Source organism: Coturnix japonica, chromosome Z (assembly GCF_054131305.1).
Source record: "Coturnix japonica strain WE chromosome Z, WE-NBRP24, whole genome shotgun sequence".
NCBI classification, from domain to species: Eukaryota; Metazoa; Chordata; class Aves; order Galliformes; family Phasianidae; genus Coturnix; species Coturnix japonica.
This window is the reverse complement of record NC_140702.1, coordinates 40,718,987-40,736,614: the sequence shown is the minus strand read 5'-3', so window position 1 is coordinate 40,736,614 and position 17,628 is coordinate 40,718,987. Positions and strand designations below refer to the sequence as shown.

The 17,628-nt window shown below is 37.5% G+C and overlaps 1 protein-coding gene across 18 annotated transcripts in view; it reads right to left on the bottom strand.

Annotated features, from left to right (window-relative positions):
* The window catches only part of TRPM3 (transient receptor potential cation channel subfamily M member 3), a 399,190-nt gene that overhangs the window by 66,791 nt on the left and 314,771 nt on the right, over positions 1 to 17,628 (bottom strand). For all 18 annotated transcript variants that reach the window (XM_085529722.1, XM_085529723.1, XM_015849141.3 and 15 more), the window contains exon 8: positions 13,772 to 13,895. In XM_085529722.1, the coding sequence (XP_085385848.1) occupies positions 13,772 to 13,895 (124 nt within the window). The remainder of the gene's footprint in view (positions 1 to 13,771; positions 13,896 to 17,628) is intronic.

The following is a 17,628-nucleotide window of genomic DNA, read 5'->3' as shown; positions in this document are numbered from 1 at the left end:
TGATATTCTAATTATTTGTTTTCCTCCCTCTTCCAGAGTCTACAGATGTTTCTGGCAAACCACTCGAAGTCTATGGTCCTATCACAACTTTTTTTCATCTATGCAGTGACTGACAAGAAAACTTTCCCTGTATTGCACTCAGGCTGCTTCTCAACAGTTAGTATGAGTAGAAACATACATTTTTTTACTAAGTATAATCTCAGTACACAGTAACAACATGAGCTGATGAGACTAGACTCTTCTGTGTAAGCAAGAAGGAAGAACATCTTCCCTCCCAGTAGGTCTGGCAGCTGATGAAAATATGTGAGTACAGTGTACCCACATAACAGATTGAGTATCAAATCCTCATCATACTTTGCAATTTCCTATACTATTTTTGCACCAAGAGGCATCTCCATAGCACTAAAGGGATGTGTGGCTGCTTGGCAAGCTGGTGTTGGAAACATGTTGTTTGCAGCTCTGTCCTCTGTGGCATCAACACATGGAAAGATGCCCTTCTTGTTCTTTAAGTCTGTGTAAAGGAATCTGCATCTCCAAACTAAACGTTTGCTCAGTGGAATCTCAGGTTAATTGAAAGGTTGCATATAAACTGCAAACACTGAACAGCTTATCATCACACTAAATATAAGGGAAGAACTTTATGTGCATTGGACCACATATAGCACTAAATTTCCAACTTCTCTTTCATCTCTATTCACTTCACCCTTTCCCCCCCCAGAAAAAAATCAGCCCGCTCCAACAGAACAAATTTCAGCAGTATGAAAAATAAAGTTGAGCCATAAAATGTAATTAAATTTGAATAAAAAGAGTACTGTTAGATAGTAACTATTACTTTATTATTATGTTTAAGAGATCTAGCAAAAACCCAAGGGGTAAAATAAAGAAAAAGAAGATAGTTAAATTAGAGATGAGCATAGAAAAAGTGTTTGGACTCAAACTAGAATTTGGATCATTTGGAAGCTCATTCCCAAGACTCAAACAGAAATTACAGCTTAACCAAGGCAAAATTTCATGGTTATTCCTTTTAAAATGCTCAAAGGTTAGCAGCTCAATGAATCAGATGATGCCATGAACTTCAGCCTGTTCGGAAATCACAGAATCTCTCAGGACAGAAACAGGTACGCTCAGCCTCTCACGGGGTTCAGGCTAACTTTCTACACAACTCCTTTCTCTCCTGTCACAGAACATGAAGATTTATGACAACCTGAAGCATTGTGCTACTTTTATTCATGCACCTTTACTTTTGCAGAAACTTCTCAGTTAGTTATCTGTCAAATTGTTGTCTCCCAGCCTTAGCTCAATCTAGAATTCACAGGCTTGTCTTTGACCCGTTATGTTTTCCCACAGTTTAGAGAAAGATTGTTTGTTTCTTCTTTCCACTGCTGTCCTGAAACTTCACCAGTGTGTTACTATGTTCACAACGTCCCCATCTAAAATAGAAACTGCACTGTAGTTAGACAAGTGCTGAACTTTCTCATGCATCACTGGAGAGAAAATTTTAATCCTGACCTGCAGTGTTCTTTAGTTACAGTCTTGTTCCCTTGTATGTTTGGAAGTAATTGTTGGAAAATATTTGAGTTGTCATGGCTCTTCAGAATAAATTTTGGAAGATCAGGCTTATAAATTGCAGCATGCTGGCTGATATGTGATTTTGATCATCACCGCCACTTCTATCTTACCTGGCAAAGCCATGTTGCTGAAGCTTTATTTTCTTCATTATCAATTTATGATACAAGAACAATGCAATGGAAGAGGGAGAATATCAAAGCTATGTTTTCAGCCCCAGAACACACTGAAAGAACACTTAGTATCTCAAACAGACCTGGAATGCATCTCTAATTGAAGCTGTACACCTGGCTGCTGTCATGACATTCATTAATGAGGAGAGTTGTGCCTGTCCTCTGTCTTTTCTCACAACTTCTCTTAGAAACACAGCCGCAAATGTTGCCTCTCTGTTTTTTTATGTCACATTTAAACAGAGATAAACAGGAAAATAAAGAAGCTTTGAAATACACTGAGAGAAAAAAAAAAAGAATGCTGCTCATTGCTGGATGTAATCCCAGTGTTTTATGTTAAACCCTCTCTTCACTGTGCCATCAAGAAAGCATGACTTTTACTTAGGAATTTAGTAAGTATGAAGAGACAACTGCTCCTAAATCACAGGCTTACTTCTATACTTACGTACCTTTTTAATTTTTTCTGGCATTCTTTATTTCCTGTAGTTTGAAGAATAAGGACACAGGGACACTTTGTAAAGTATTTATGCAGACTTAACACCGAGAAATGTTTAATATCTCTAGGACTCATAAAAAGTCAATTTGTCCCTCATGTTCGAGGCCTGTTTTTCTGGCATTTTTTTCCTGTTTGTAATTTACTCATCTAGTTTCAAGAGACATTAATTTATCTGACATCTTCTGGGTGCCATTTCCCTGAACACTAGCAGATAAATCATTGCTGACAACTGAGATACAGCACACTGATGCTGTTAAGGCAGGACATTTACCAGGGCCTTGTTAGGATGGGTTACAGATAGTACTGCACTAGTGTACACAAAACTGCTGTGCTAAAGGAAAACATCTGGGACTGTAAACTCTATTACCAGCTAAATTTGCCCCTGAAACCCACTTGGTAACACTGAGAATAATAAAAGATTTTCTTCTTTAAAGAAGAGACACAGTGCCTATGTGCCAGTGAAGCTGAAAAAGATCTGCTTCATGTTTAAGCGTACTGCAGTTCTGTTTGAGCCTTCTGTAGTAGCTGTAGCCTCCAAATAACCTCACTGAAAAAAAGCAATATAAAAGGCAAAATAAGCTAGTAAGTATGCATATGAAATCCAGGCCATTAAATTACTGAAAGCAAAACACTAAGACTAAATGTTATGTATGCTTAAGACTAGCAAAAGAAAAAGAGGAGAGATGCACTGGTAGTCAGACTAACCCTAGCCATTCTTTTGCACTGCTGTGGAAAAGGGAAGATTAACTTCAGCCGATAAATTTCTTTATGCTGATCTGATTAAAACTGCATCTACAAAATAGTTTCCTATTTTTTTCTTAATCTTAAAATTTTGGTAGAGAGAACTACCATTTGACTTTAACAAATATTATTATTATTATTATTATTGAATCAGAAACCAATTTCTGTTCAAAGAAGAAGAAGAAAAAAACATCCCAAAATCAACTATGCCTTTTTTCCCAGAAGGTTTTGGGCTATATTATTACTTCCATGTAGCCAGTACTTTCAATTGTCGATGCTGAACTCAACTATTTTAGAGGAACGTTTTTGGGGGATTGGTCTTTTCTTTTTTCTTCTTTTTTTTCTTTTCTTTTTCCCTGTTTTTCTCCTTTTCTTCCTCAGTGTTCATGCTACTTATTGGCTTGAATGAATTTTTCAGGTAATTGCCTGAGGCACCTCAGTGAACAAGTGATTTTCAATAGCAGCTCAAGCATTTTTTTTACTATATTTTTTTTCTCTCTTCCTTACAAATACAATACAGCTGATGTTAACATCTCTTACAAATAAAAGACTGTGTTGCACTGCTCTGAAGAAAGAGTTTTAAATCTTATGATTTAATCTTAAGCAACTGAAAAAGGCACGTATAAATCAAGTCATCAGTAAAGGCTATCCCAACAAATTACAAAAACAATGCTAAGGGCCATACAGACTCTACTTATTTCTAAAGTTTGTCTTCCTTTTGGTCTGCCAATGGTGATCTATATATAAACTTCAGTAGGTAGCTTTGTGCTCCTGTGTTTGTGTGAGACTGAATTTCATATTTATCAGAGAGTGGACCCTCTCATGTAAGTATATATCTCATAAGTATGGGAGGAAGATGGGGAAGTGGGAGGAGGGGGATCACCAGCTCCAATGAGCTCTTCTCAGTAGGTGAAGGTTGAGATCCACCAGGCAAAATGTTGTTTTAGTTCAACAATGGAAGGAAAAAATGGAGGTACCACATTACAGGAGAAAAACTCTCATTTAGCTCTGCCAATTCTGCCTCTGTGAAATGGATTTCCCCTAAAAGCAGGAAAAAAACCCAAAATCAAAACAACAACAACAAAAATCCCCGGGAAGGGTTTCCCTCTATCTCATTTCTGATATTACTCAAATACCTTAATGTGAACAGGATTAAAATCCAGGAAAAAAACAAACAAAAAAACAAGCCTAGCTGTGTCCTCATTCTTCCTAAGAAAATGTGCTATAGGAAATCACTGAGCTAAAACAGACCTTCTCTGCAAGCACAGTGATTGCGGCACACTGTGCTCCTTGTCAGCAATAATTACAGTCCAGCAGGGTAGTAACCTACTTTTCAGTCAAGGCAGGTAGAAAGCAAATAAAGAACCAAAGGGGCAGAGAAAAAAGCAGCATGACAGAAAGTGATGGAGAGTGGGGTGGGGTGGGGTAGAGTGGAGTGGTGTGGTGTGGGTGGAAAGATGAGCAAAAGGAACAAATTATCTGATCTGAAACTCTTCAATAAAAACAGTTAATAAAACAGCTCTCTGTTGTCTATTTAGTATCAGCTTCATTCTTATTTGGCCGATTTCTTTGAATTTCCTTTTCCTTTGCTCTATGCAGTTTCTTCCACAGTAGAGTCAGTTTAACCTAGCATCATGCATCCTCTTTTTTGTTTAACTTCATGGTGTTACAGCATTGTACTTCCATGGTCACAACCAAGCACTTCTATTTTAACTGAGAGAGGCAAATATGAACCAGACTTTCAGAAGTGAGTGACAAATGGGGAGACATAGATCTTTTGCTGACATCTAGGATTTCACAAGTTCAGTGTGCATGTAAATGTATGGTCGTACTGGAAGTACAGATCATAGCTGTAAGTATGCAATGAGCACTCTTCTCTTGTCAGGCTAGACGGGCTCTGAGCACGCTGATTTACCTCTAGGTGCCCCTGTTCATAGCAGAGGAGTGGGACACATTGTCCTTTAAGGGCCTCTTCCAACTCAAACAAGTCTGTAATTCCGTGACACTTTGAGTATATGCGTTTGTATCTCCTTAAATGGGAGCTGCAAAATGATAAGATCAGCTAAGAAAATACGTATCTAATAGATGCTGAGAATGGAAGATGTTGTCAAGCAGAAGCATGTGAAATCATAAGTAAGACAAGCCCTAGAGGGGTGAGGGCACTGAGATGCTTAGGAGGACACAGATGTTGTAGGTTGTGATGCAGGTTGTGATATCCTAATTTTGAAACTTCTGTATTCTTAGAACCTGTTCCCCTGCCCAGTTTCTTTGTAACTGCTTGCACTTCTGTCCCTTACAAATTTTGATGAAGCACCGAGAGAGCAGGATAGTGTGAGGCAGACAGACTGAAGCAAATGAAATTATCTGACAAGCAATTCATAGAGACCCATGGGAAAATTCTTGGCACTAAAATATGCTCTATTTTCTATATTCCTCATTAAGCCAGCATAGCTCTGCTACAATTTGCTGTTTTCAGACCCACTTGGATATGTAAATGATAAATCTTACTTACTATGAACTGCTACGCACAAACAGGTTCATATTGTAACTGCATGAAGCTGATTTTACCTCTAGAAGGAGAACAAGAGCTGTAGCTAGGGCAGCAGTCATTGCCATCATTAATTGGAAATCTTCTGGGTCATGGGAAGGGAATTCATCTCAAGGAAATACTTTGCAACAGTTCAAAGCAGCATTTGGTGAAAATAATCACAGGACAGAAAGGTTATTCCTAGCTATCAGAGTATTAGGTTCCTCTTTTAATGCTTCCTTTAAACAAAAGTAAGCCCTCTCTTCCTCAACCAACATACCACTTCTTTCTAGGACTTATTCTGAAAATTAAACAGGACTGCATAAGGGCTGAGGATTGAATGCGAATAGTTACACAGCACCAGGCTGTTAGTATTCTTAAAATGTACTATTACAGTGATTACTTTTTTTTTTTTTTTTTAACAGTAAGGTTAATATCAGCCACTTTAGCATGAGAGTTAAAATTTGAAAAATACATATAGAGATTTTGGTATTTGTTTGGAGAGGGAGCTAGCAACATCGAATAAGCGGGGTGAATGCACCTTTGCACTAAGAAGCATTTTACCCTCTGTCACAGGGACAAAAGATGAAGAAATATCACTGTCTAAACCTCAGACTGACAGTGCCTGCTGACTAGACAATGGATAGCTGAAGACAGAAGAAAAAGCAGACTGAGAGTGATGAGAAGTGAGAATGCAGCCAACAACACTCTCTTTACTTCCTGTATTCATAGCTACTTAGGAATGCTGCAAATTATTCATGCTTTTAGAGACAGAATTTTTCCTCATTGTCATTTCACTGTCACATCAGGAGAAAATACAGAGTGATTTAAAATCATTCAAAGTGACTTTCTTTCCTTCTATCTCCACACAATTTTTGAATGTCCTTAAATCTTACCTATGGTAAACACACAAATGATGTGTATGCATCTGAATCAGAAAAAAATACCTCTTTCTCTTCAAACAAACAAAAAACAAAAAACGTCAAACAAAAAAACCCACCACCCCAAAACAACAAAACAACAACAACAAAAACCAACCAGCCAATCAGATACAGCTATTAATATGATCTGAAACTCCCCTGTTTGAACGGACAGGTTCAGCAAAACACGATGTTCCTTCCAGAGCACATGTTGACATTTCTAATTTAGCTAGGCCTACCTGAATGTTTCAGAGGAAAATTCCCCTGAAAAGAAAGATGAGTGCTTAGTAGAACAAAACATTAAAGGAGGTCAGTTGAGCAAAGCGACAAAAGGGCTCAGATAATACTGGAAAACATTTCTTTCTTCTTTGCAGTAAATAATCCTGTTTGGCTCCGGGGAAAAGCTGCTTGATGTGGAAGCATAGCAAAGATCAAAGTGAGCAGGTGAGTAGATGGATAATACTGAGGAAGAAAGAGGGTGGCCAAATAAGAATAATACACAGAATACTGAGGAATAAGAAATAACATTTCAAGAGAGAAAAGTAGAGGCTGTGGACACACAAGGGGAGAAATCTGAATGTGTTGCAGATATTTTTCATTTTCTTCTGCTTTATGGCAGCACTGCAATGCTTCACATTTTTCTCTGATCCAATAATTTGCCCCAGACTCATTGTCTGGTAAGAAGCAAGGAACAGAAAAAAACAGTGCTTATAAGAAAGGCAGCAATTCTGCAAATGAGGAGCCATATAGGTGCACAAGAAGTCATTTGACATAAATTACTGTCAATGTTTGTAATTGGTAGTTTCAGTATTTAGTTTCAGACTGAGACAGCTCTGTCAGCCCCTAATAGAAGGCTATGGAAAAGTCACAGATTTTCCTTGGTTGAAAACTTAAGTACTTCTTAAGCCTTACAGCACTGCCAATCATTTGGAATGGAATATGTTTATTTTCCAGTAGAGTAATGATTCAAAATAGGTTTTGGCAGTAAAAATATTGAAAACAATGCTCTTCCATTTTGTTTTCACACTGTTGTTACATTAGGCCATTCATCACTCTGTACAGACAGTGTACCAGTTCCTGATTTCAGAGTTGAAGGAATATGAATAAACATAAATTCCAAGTCACAATATAAGAAGAGGAATAGAATTTTAGATATTTTTCTTTAAGTTGCTGGGCTTTGCACATCAGCGGATTGTGAAGATAAACACAGATGTGTTTCTGTGTAGACTTGCATTGTGAGTACTGTCTGAGAAGCAGGAAGAGAGAAATGCTTTTGATAGTCATTTTCATTCACAAATTGTTATAATTCAACTCCTCCATCGCACTGACCCAGCAAAGAAATGTGAACTAAATATGTTGTTCACTTTCTCCATCTCTTCTACTAACCAGTGGGTTCTTGCATTGGCAAGGCACCATATCAACCTATCTTTATAGACTTCCTTCTAAAACTGCAGTGACTTTGATAGGCTGATAGGGATGAAAGTAGTAGAGTGAATAAAAAAATAAAGCTTTCTTGTCTAAGTTTTGTTGTCTGAAACCCAAGTAGTAGGACTTATGCCAAATTGAACCCTAGTATACTAGAGTATACTGGAGTATATAGGGTCCCCCTTTTTATTCCAAGATATTGATCCACTGGTGATACAGGGATGTTCAGTTCTTCAGTTCCAGCATATACTAAGGAGAAGCCTGAATAAAGTTTTTAATGGTGTACTAGTATTTCTCCCAGAAAGCACTTTTCTGACTAAACAGGCACCCATGCTGTGGACTAGCGAGATGAGAGTCAACCTATGTCTATGCCTGCTTCTAACTTTCTGAGAGAGGCCTCCGCCTGTGGATCTCTGTCCTCACACAAGTCCCATTAGCTCATTTTGGGAACTTAGCATTGGGATGCAACTCACAGCCTTATGTCACGTAACTATTGAACTAATAAGTTTCTTTTGGCACCTAGTTTTGGATCTGCAGTGTCTTTGCTCTCCTGCTAAAGCTAACAAGCTTTGGTAGTATAAGTTCTGTGAAAAACAGCCGAGTAACCCAGTGTCATTCTGCGCTTTCACTTAGACAATTTAATGCAGAATCCTTCTCCTGCTGAAGGATACTAACTACTGTAAAACTGAACTTTATTTCAAGACAAAGTTTAATAAAAAGCTCACCAGTGAGATGGATATACCTAATATTCCTTTTCGTTAAGAGAATGAAATTCCAATTTGTCTATTCCCACTGCTGTGTATTCTGAAAAATTATGTCTGACAAGTTATTGTATTAAACATTATTTGTAAGACATACTCAGATAGGTATTCTAATGTTGATCTTAAAAAGAAGAGTGGTGAGTTGGCTGGATAGATACAGCATTAAGGTTTGGGACTCTTGATTCATTTTAAGTCTAAATTTCTTGTTTTTCCATGAAAAACCTTCTCAAATGGTCTGACAGTATAAAGTCACCCAAGCTGCTCCACTATAAATGATACATGTGCACGCCTATTCTGTATTCAGGATTACAATAATGTTGTGGCAATGCAAAGAAACCAGGCAACAAAAGTCTAAATCTGCAAGAAGCTCTAAATTTAAGTAGAATGGTACATCAGTATTTACAAGGTAACTCCACATGAGACAGTTGTGTAGGCAGCATGCACCAAATAAGTGAGAAAATGCCTACTTACTGAATGCGAATGTAAATAATAGATTAGGTATTTTCTGCAGTCCTCAAGGCAGCTAATGTTAAAAATGACAGTTAATCTTTGCAGGCTTGTGTGGAAGATGGCATATAATTGTCTAGGATGGATCAAATAACTAAATAACCAAATAACTACATTGCTTCAACAGTTGGTCTGACATATCTGCCCTTTCTGTCTGCAGAAGACCGGTCTCATCTGCCAGCAGCTGAAAAGCAGCTGCTGAAATCAAAAGCTTCCCAAGGCTTCAGTGTGATGCAACAGCTACAACAGCTGCCTTTGTCTTATCAATTTATTTATTTATTTATTAATTTTGAGGTAAGTAGCTGTTTTGCTTGTTGAAATTGTTCTCAGAATTTCTGAAATAGATAATCTGCATACTCTGGCTCTAGTGCAGATTTAGTTATCTAAGGAGTCAATGGCAAAGCACAAATAACTTCAGCCGTCTTCTTGGCAGCTGGAGAAATAAAATATAGTATTGTCTCCTTAGCAAAAAGGAATCAAATAAGGCTTACAGAATGCAAAACTACCCCGTAAAGCCTTAACACTTACAGAGGTAGTCCTACATTCTTGTCCAGATGCATTGATCTGAACTGACTGGACAGAAGATTTAACTTTCACCACAATTAGGAGAGTTGCCATAGTTTCTGCTGAAGAGGTACAGCCCCTCCATTTGAGCTCAGAGGACTAATAACCATCAGGACACTTCAAATTGGAAATCTCACATAACGTTCCATGGGTGAGAGTTGTTCCAGCAACCCACAGACTATCAGCTACTCGATACTCTGTTGCTCCAGATACTGCCAAATTACATGCTGTTCACAGCAATTATACTCTTGGCAGGAATAATGATTTTTACTGTTTGACAAGCCACCTCTTCCTTTCCTATCTCTTGTATAAGAAAGACTTCATCAACATGAAAAAATCTTAATTTGTTTATGAAACTTGATTTCTTTTAAAAATGGGCTAGAATGAACATTCCAACCTTCAAGGACTACAAAAATAAAGTGAAAATAAGATGGTGACTTCTTAAAAGTCCATTTGATTTATCTGATATTTAATTCAGAACATATCCATATGTCTGTTATTAAACACTTGCAGAAGATATTTGACTAGAATATTAATACTAATTCTCTGAACCTGCACATCCAGATTAAAAGCACAAAAGCATGCTGTGTGTTTTGTAGCTAGTATAGAGAATTGTAAATCATCTAGGTTCGAAAAGACCTTTAAGATCATTGTTATTATACAAGATATGTTGGAAAAAATGCCTTTTGTAGCTGAGAATTTGTTATATTAAGGAGTTTTACTGTGCTCCTAGCAACAGTTGTAGTTTCCAGGGAAATAAATAGAAGGCATTACCTTCAGAGCAATCTACATGGTCAAATTGCACCTGTAGGCTCAATGCATGAATGATCTCCAGGAATTCACAGGTGCATGCAAACCTATGTCCACTGCCAATATGCTCCTTCTGCAAACCCTGTTAGTTCAGTTACTGTAGACAGTGAGCCTTAAAATATTTAGGGAAATATGTTTAGTAGACAAATGTCATGTTAACAGTAAGAATACAAACTCAAACAGCAAGTTGCACACAATTAATGTGATGTCTTTTGATTACTAAGGCATAAAAAATGGACTTGTCTGTTAACTGTCAGTATTCAGGATGCATTATTGTTATGAAAAATCTACATAGATACAACAAGTGTGTTTGTTTTCAGCAACACACACCTTTCCAACTTGCCAAAGTGTTTTTTTTTTTTTCCCAAAGTCAGCTCAAACAAGCTTCCCACTTTCTATTCTTTCTGCTTTCCAGATGGACCTAATCTGCTCATTGGAGAGTACATCCTGACTTTTGAGAAATACACATTGTGACTTGGGAACACAGCACTCCTAGCAATATGCCAGTCTGAGCTTCAGAATGATTCAATGCTCTTAAAAGAGTGGAGCAGCATGCCTTTGTCAGATAACTCAGAAACCAGAATTACTGTTTTCAAGGGCAAACAGTAAAGCTAATTTATTTACTGAGAGACAAATACATACTCACTTGCACAGCTGGAGAAAGAAAAACTGTCCTACATATTCCTTCACCTATCAGGTGAAGCAGATTTTTTACTATCCTACTCTGAGGGATTGCCTCCCCAGCTGCTGAGGCAGAGCAGAGTCCCTAGGCTGCATGTTCACCTGCTCTTTGTATTATTATTTCACAATAAAGCAAAAGAACAAAACACACTCTTGAAGGCTGTCTCTCTCTCCTCCCCTCTTTCTTATTTTAATAAATACGGAATCCCGTTTCACTGTGCCTTTGGACTAATGGATTGTTTCAGCTTCACAAGAGCTGCAGCAGCAGGTTTATAGTACTCCTTGAAAAAAGTGTTGTTTGGACTTTAAAACACTGTTTCCTGCCTCCCTATCTTTAGTAAGCTTTCCTGCTTCTATTTTAGGGACTTCTCTGGGTAAATATTTTTAAGAATTCTAAGAGTAAAAACAGAGACTTATATGCAAGCCATTTTTCTGTCCCTGTATTCTACAGTTACACACAGTCTACTTGAAACAGACTTTTATACTATGTATCTTATTAAGCTTGGTGTCCATATATGTTTCTGAATACAGACGCACAAAACACCAATACAACTAAGTTTGCAATCTAAACAAAACTACACATTAAGCAGACTAGTGGAAATTTCTGTCTTGCAAATCCAGGCAGCTTCGATTTCTCATCTGCTATGGTCTCGTCTCCCCATATATCTTAGGTATTCCTATTTTTTCATCAAACAAACTTACTCTTCAGTAAATAAATGAAGTATTAGACATTTAATAATAATTCTCCCTCGGCATACAATTCATTCTTTAAGAATCGAGTCCAAAATATCAGAACTTGAAAAGTCTGATTTCCTATAAAGCGTGTAGTTTTTCTTATGGTTACATTTTTCCTACTATACTTATGTCAGATTTAAAAAAGAGATTGCAGTCTTTTTGGTACAGTCTTAATAGGTAGAGAAATTTGTCTTCCAAGACAGCTTTGTGTCCCTTTTCAGAGACTAAATTACGTTTTTCTCTTTTCACATTTTCTCTCCACATTTGCAATTTATTGGTATTTATGTACTGTGCATTAAGACAATTTTCCTGTCTGTACCTGTTTGTACTTTTCTGTTTTGCTGCATGCTATAATACTTTACCTGCATACTATGATATCACCAGTTGCTTTCACAGAGCTTTCTATGATGGCTGTGAGTTCAGCAGCCTCAGAGTCCGGCAGTCAGGCAGACAGAACCCATGAACTTAGGGAAATGATCAGTTTCATAGCCATGATCAATTTGGTTGCTCCTGAGCTCTCACAAGAGACAGCAACCTCTAGCAATCCCATTTCAGACATAAAATCTTTATATCATAATACTGTTAAAAATAACGCTCTGAGTAAAGCCAAGATACAAGAGAGGAACATGTGCTTTCATTTGTTAAATATGGTTGAGTTTATGTTAAGAAATGAAAGTTCAAAACATCCAATTAGGGGCAAATCATGCCCTGGCTGATAGCTCTTCACAAGACTCATGGGTAAAGAATATCCATGGTGAGATTGGTTACAAGTCTACAGATAAATTTGTAACAAAGACATAAACTTGCACAGGATAAAATTATTGACATGATTGCTACAGATTAAAGTTTCACATTTAACTTTTTTGGAGTTAAGGTTCTACAAAGTCTGACATGTTCTTGTTTAGGAGTCCTGAACAATGCAGAATTGCATTCTTCTCCTATTGATAATTTAATCTCTCTCTTTCACTCCATCCTGCCTTCCTCTCTCCCTTTTACTCTCCCTTTTCCCTTTTTTCAGCCATTCAGTTTCAACCGAAACTAAAAGGCATTGTTGAAGATGAAGCCACAAAAAACTCAAATGGTTTCAGAATACCAAACTTCTGTAAAATATCCTCACATCCTCTTGTTAGCCTATAGATTAAGTTGAAGGTTATCATCAACCTGGAATTTCAGGATGCTGCAATATGAACTGAAAACAAATCTCAGAAGAATAAAATTAAAGAAAGGAAGGATGACTTTCCAGATAGTTTGCTTTATTATTAATAATAAAAGTATGGGAATTTAATCCCAATAACTTTAAAATGTGGTTTTGCTTTAGCTTCTACAATGGAGGTTGGAAATTGTTGAGAGGTCTTATCTTCTGCAAGCATGTATAGGTATGTGTAGGTGGACACTCTTACCCCTGCAGAATGAGAACTTTGGAAACAAGCTGTTCTCTTTTACTGCCTTCTCCATAATAGAAAAGTAAAAAGATATTCATGCAACTCTACAGTGCTCTTAAAATATGGTCCCAGTGACATACGAACAGCTATACCTTACTACATTTTCTGTAGTTAAGAAAAGTTGAATTTTAATCACAATACACCTAAGGATGACTGAGAGGTAAAAATTTCCATATGCTATTATTGGTCATATGCCACATTTTGCCCCATCAAAGTAAATGTAAAGGAGTTAACAAAGTGAGCAAATCTATTGGATATATCACTTCATCCAGAAAGTAGATTAAAGCAAACAAAAAACATTATAATACAGAATAATATCATTAAGAGCCAACACATTTAAGAAATACCTCAAACAGGCATCGGAAAAGCTTAATCAAACCAATGCATTAAACTCTATCTTTGTCCCTTCATAATGTGTAAACGTACCAGCTCCTTCTTCTTCATGCACTCCATGAGGATAATAAAGAGGTGTTGTGCCTGGGTTCGAGTGTATGTGAAAGTCTTCTGGATGGTAACTAGCAACTGGTCCCGCAAAGACTCATTAATAAGTCTGAAATTAAAGCAAAAGAAAAAAGCTACTGAATCAGACACAAGGAAATATTTTAACTTCAGCTAAGGGTGAAACAAATAGGAGTTAGATAACAAAACATCACAGGTTGTTTTGGTTATTCAGGTTTGAAGGATAGGAATTGCTGAACGCATCAGAGTCAAAATGAAAAATACTACTAGAAAAACATGTAGGCCATATAGGGGTCTCTCATCTCCAAAGTTTTTCTTTCAGTTCCCACAAATTGAATGACAGGTTATTCAAGGTCTCTGTGGAATTTCCTAACAAAAACAAGAAAAACACAATGACAGTCTGGATTTGAGGGAGACTAGCACTTCTTGGCAAACTGCAGACCTCTTCTCATCAGTGAATTACCAGAAATGAAATCATAGTTCATTCTAAGAAACTAGGTGCATTACTGTTGTCAGCATTTTTTGATGCTCCACAGGCCCAGCTAACAAAACACACAAAAAAACTACTTTGTTTCTGAATCCACTCATAGAAGTCATTTTGTTTTTGTGTATGCTGATCTTCCAGAATTTTAAAGAACAACCAGCTCTGTATTCCTTCTCAGTGTTAACATTCTTACTTGCAAAAATAAAGGCCCAACAGCAGAAAGAAAACAATACTATATAGAATGTTAAAATGTGAACCACAGACCTTGATATTGGAAAGTCTATTCTTCAGCACCACTCTTGGTGAAACATTATAGTACTTACCGTTTTACAAATTATTGGGTCTAATTGAAACATTATCCTTTCATATATGAAAGCTCCTACACTATGGAAGTTTTCTCAACTAAAAACATTATGGTTTTGAAAATTTACTGTTTCTAACTAGTAGAGGTAGAATGTTGTAGAGGATAAGTAGATGTTGATCATCTGGTGGAAAAAAAACAGAAAATCTTCATGCCTAGTATTTTTGACAGAAGTTAAAAAGAGATTTATTTCTGTGGCAGCTGAAAAGGGCTACTAGATGTATCACAGTATGTAGAAGTGAGTTCTGACTTGTAGCAACTGTTTGGAAATACAACAACCAAACTCCTCTTTAATTGATGCTGTATGGGTCACTTGTACCTTTCTGGAGCAAAGAAGTGAGAATGAGATTGCAGGAAATATTTTACACGATGGAATTTGAAATACAATTTAAATATCTAATTTTTTCTGTCTACTGCAAATGTATCCTTAGGTGAGAGAATGAACAGGAATTGAAATGGGAAAGGAAGTGGGAATGGGAAAGAAGTATAATGTTGCACAAGAGAATACAGGAACCCTGGCAGATGGTACGTATGTTCTTCATTCTCTGAATTTGACACTGTGTATCTGCTGAGGACTTCCACAAAGCAGCAGACATGATAGATGTTAATCTGTATGAATTAAAATGAGTAATATAGGTTTTTAGACCACACTGTGGATTACTGTTCTCTCTACACCTGGTTATTCCCACTGTTTCTTGCTCCATTACAGACTCCTTTTGGGGGAAGAGTCTATACAAGCACTTCCACTTTTCTTTGAGGAGCAGTATGTCTTCAAATGTATTATTTCCTGGGATAGTGGAGAGACAGTAATAATGCATTTGCAGCTCTGTGTGAGCATTCCTTCCCCCTGCAGTGTGACCTACTTCTCTCTCAAATAGGGAACATATGATAACTTCAGTGGATACAACAACCTTCTTGGTAGGTGGCAGAGAGAGCTGGTAGCAGGGAATTTTATATGTGGAGATATAAGGAACATAACCTTATTTTGTATGCCATAAGGGATGTTACAAGCATATAGGAACACAAAACAAGATGTCAGAGCACAGGCAGAGGTTTAGATTCTCTTCATGTTAAAGAGAATCAACTTGGAAAGGCTGACAGCCTTAAGATCATTCCTTACAGTTAAGTTAGGTCTCCTCAGTCTAATACTGCAGATTAGTAGGTCACATGTATGAAAATTCTGAGCAACTGGAACTCACTTTAGTCAAAACTGCTGATCTTAACAAGAAGTTACAGATAGGAGCTATCATTAAATGTAGAAATGGTTCAGTACTGTTCAATTATCCTACCATCAAACTAAAGAAGAAAAGAAAGAGTGATCAGAAGAACAAATTACCTGAAAATACATAGTGAAGAGAATTAAAAGAAATTTAAATTAATGTCTTATTCCCCTTGGAAATTATATGAAGTGTATGAAAAACCACACACTTGGAAATATCTGAAATCAGCCTTGAGGCAAGAAAAAAATTTACAAAGCATTTCCAAGAATGCTGGGATGAAACACATTATTGTGTAGAATCCAAACATGAAGTTTTGTTTCAGAAAATAGCTTTCTCTCAATCTAAAGCTCAAATTTACTTTCATAAGCACTGAGTAAAAGATAAATGAAGTCCTCAGGACTCACCACCAACTTCCTAAGCAGCCATTATTTTCCTTTCCTGAATTAAAGCTACCAGATACCACCACTGTGTAAGTTTGAATGGCACATAAAGTAAACTTCATATGAAAGCTATGGTTAAAGTTTATGGTTCAAGTTTAAAAAAAGACATTAATAATGATTCCCCAGCTGCAAAGGGGAACACATCTTTCACAGTACCACTGCTCAGAAACTTGTGGATGTCATTTAAGGCTTCCCAACCTCATCTGTCCTCATTTCTAGAGCCAGTTCTAAACAAAGATTTTGAAGTAAATCTCTTGGAGAAAGTGCACATAGCTAATCTGAGCTTTGTGTAAATTGAAATCAATCATATCAAGTCTATCTTTCATTCATTCCTTAAAGTCTCAAATAAAAAATCCCAGTTGTGTTATTGTACTTGATCTTTCTGTATTTTTTTTTTTTTGACCGGGCTAGGCTGGAGAGTTGAGTGGAAGGGAAGATCACAAGGTTCAGTAAGGGTAAGTGTAGAGTCCTACACCAGAGGAGGAAGAACTGCATACTTGTAGCAAGTAGCCTGTACTTGTTAGGGGCTGAAGTGACCTGCTGGAAAGCAGCTGAGCAGAGAAGCATTTAGGGTGTCCTGGTGGACAACAGGTTGGCCATGAGCCAGCAGTGTGCCCTTATAGCCCAGAAGGCCAGTGGTATCTTATGATTAAAGAAGGTGGCCTGCAGGTCGAGGGAGGTGACCCTCCTCCTCTGCCTGTTGAGACCACATCTACAGTACTGTGTCCAGTTCTGGGCCCCCCAGTTCAAGAAAGACAGAGATCTATTGGACACTGTCCAGCAGAGGGCTACAACGATTATTAGGGTCCTGGAGCATCTTCCTTATGAGGAAAGGTTGAAAGATGTGGGACCATTCAGCCTGGAGAAGAGAAGACTGAGAATGAATCTTATCAATGCTTGTAAACTTCTACAGGGCTAGAGTAGAGAGGATTGGGCCAGGCTTTGTTCAGTGGTGCCCAGTGATAGAACAAGAGGCAGCGGGCACAAACCGGAGCACAGAAAGTTCCATTTGAACATGAGAAAGAACCTGCTTATTGTGAGAGTCAGTACTGGAGCAGGCTGCTCAGGCATGTTGTGGGTTCTCATTCTTTGGAGATATTTTGAAACACATCTGGTCATCTTTCTGTGTGACCTTCTGTAGGGAACCTGTTTTTGCAGTGGGAGTTTGGATAAAGTGACCTCAAGAGGTTCCCTCCAACCCCTACTGTGATTCTGTGACTCTGTGATCCTACGATTCTTTCATTCTGTGTCAGGCTAATAAAACATAGGTAGATGGAACGTGTACACCAAATCCAATGCATCTAAAAGAGATATAATTT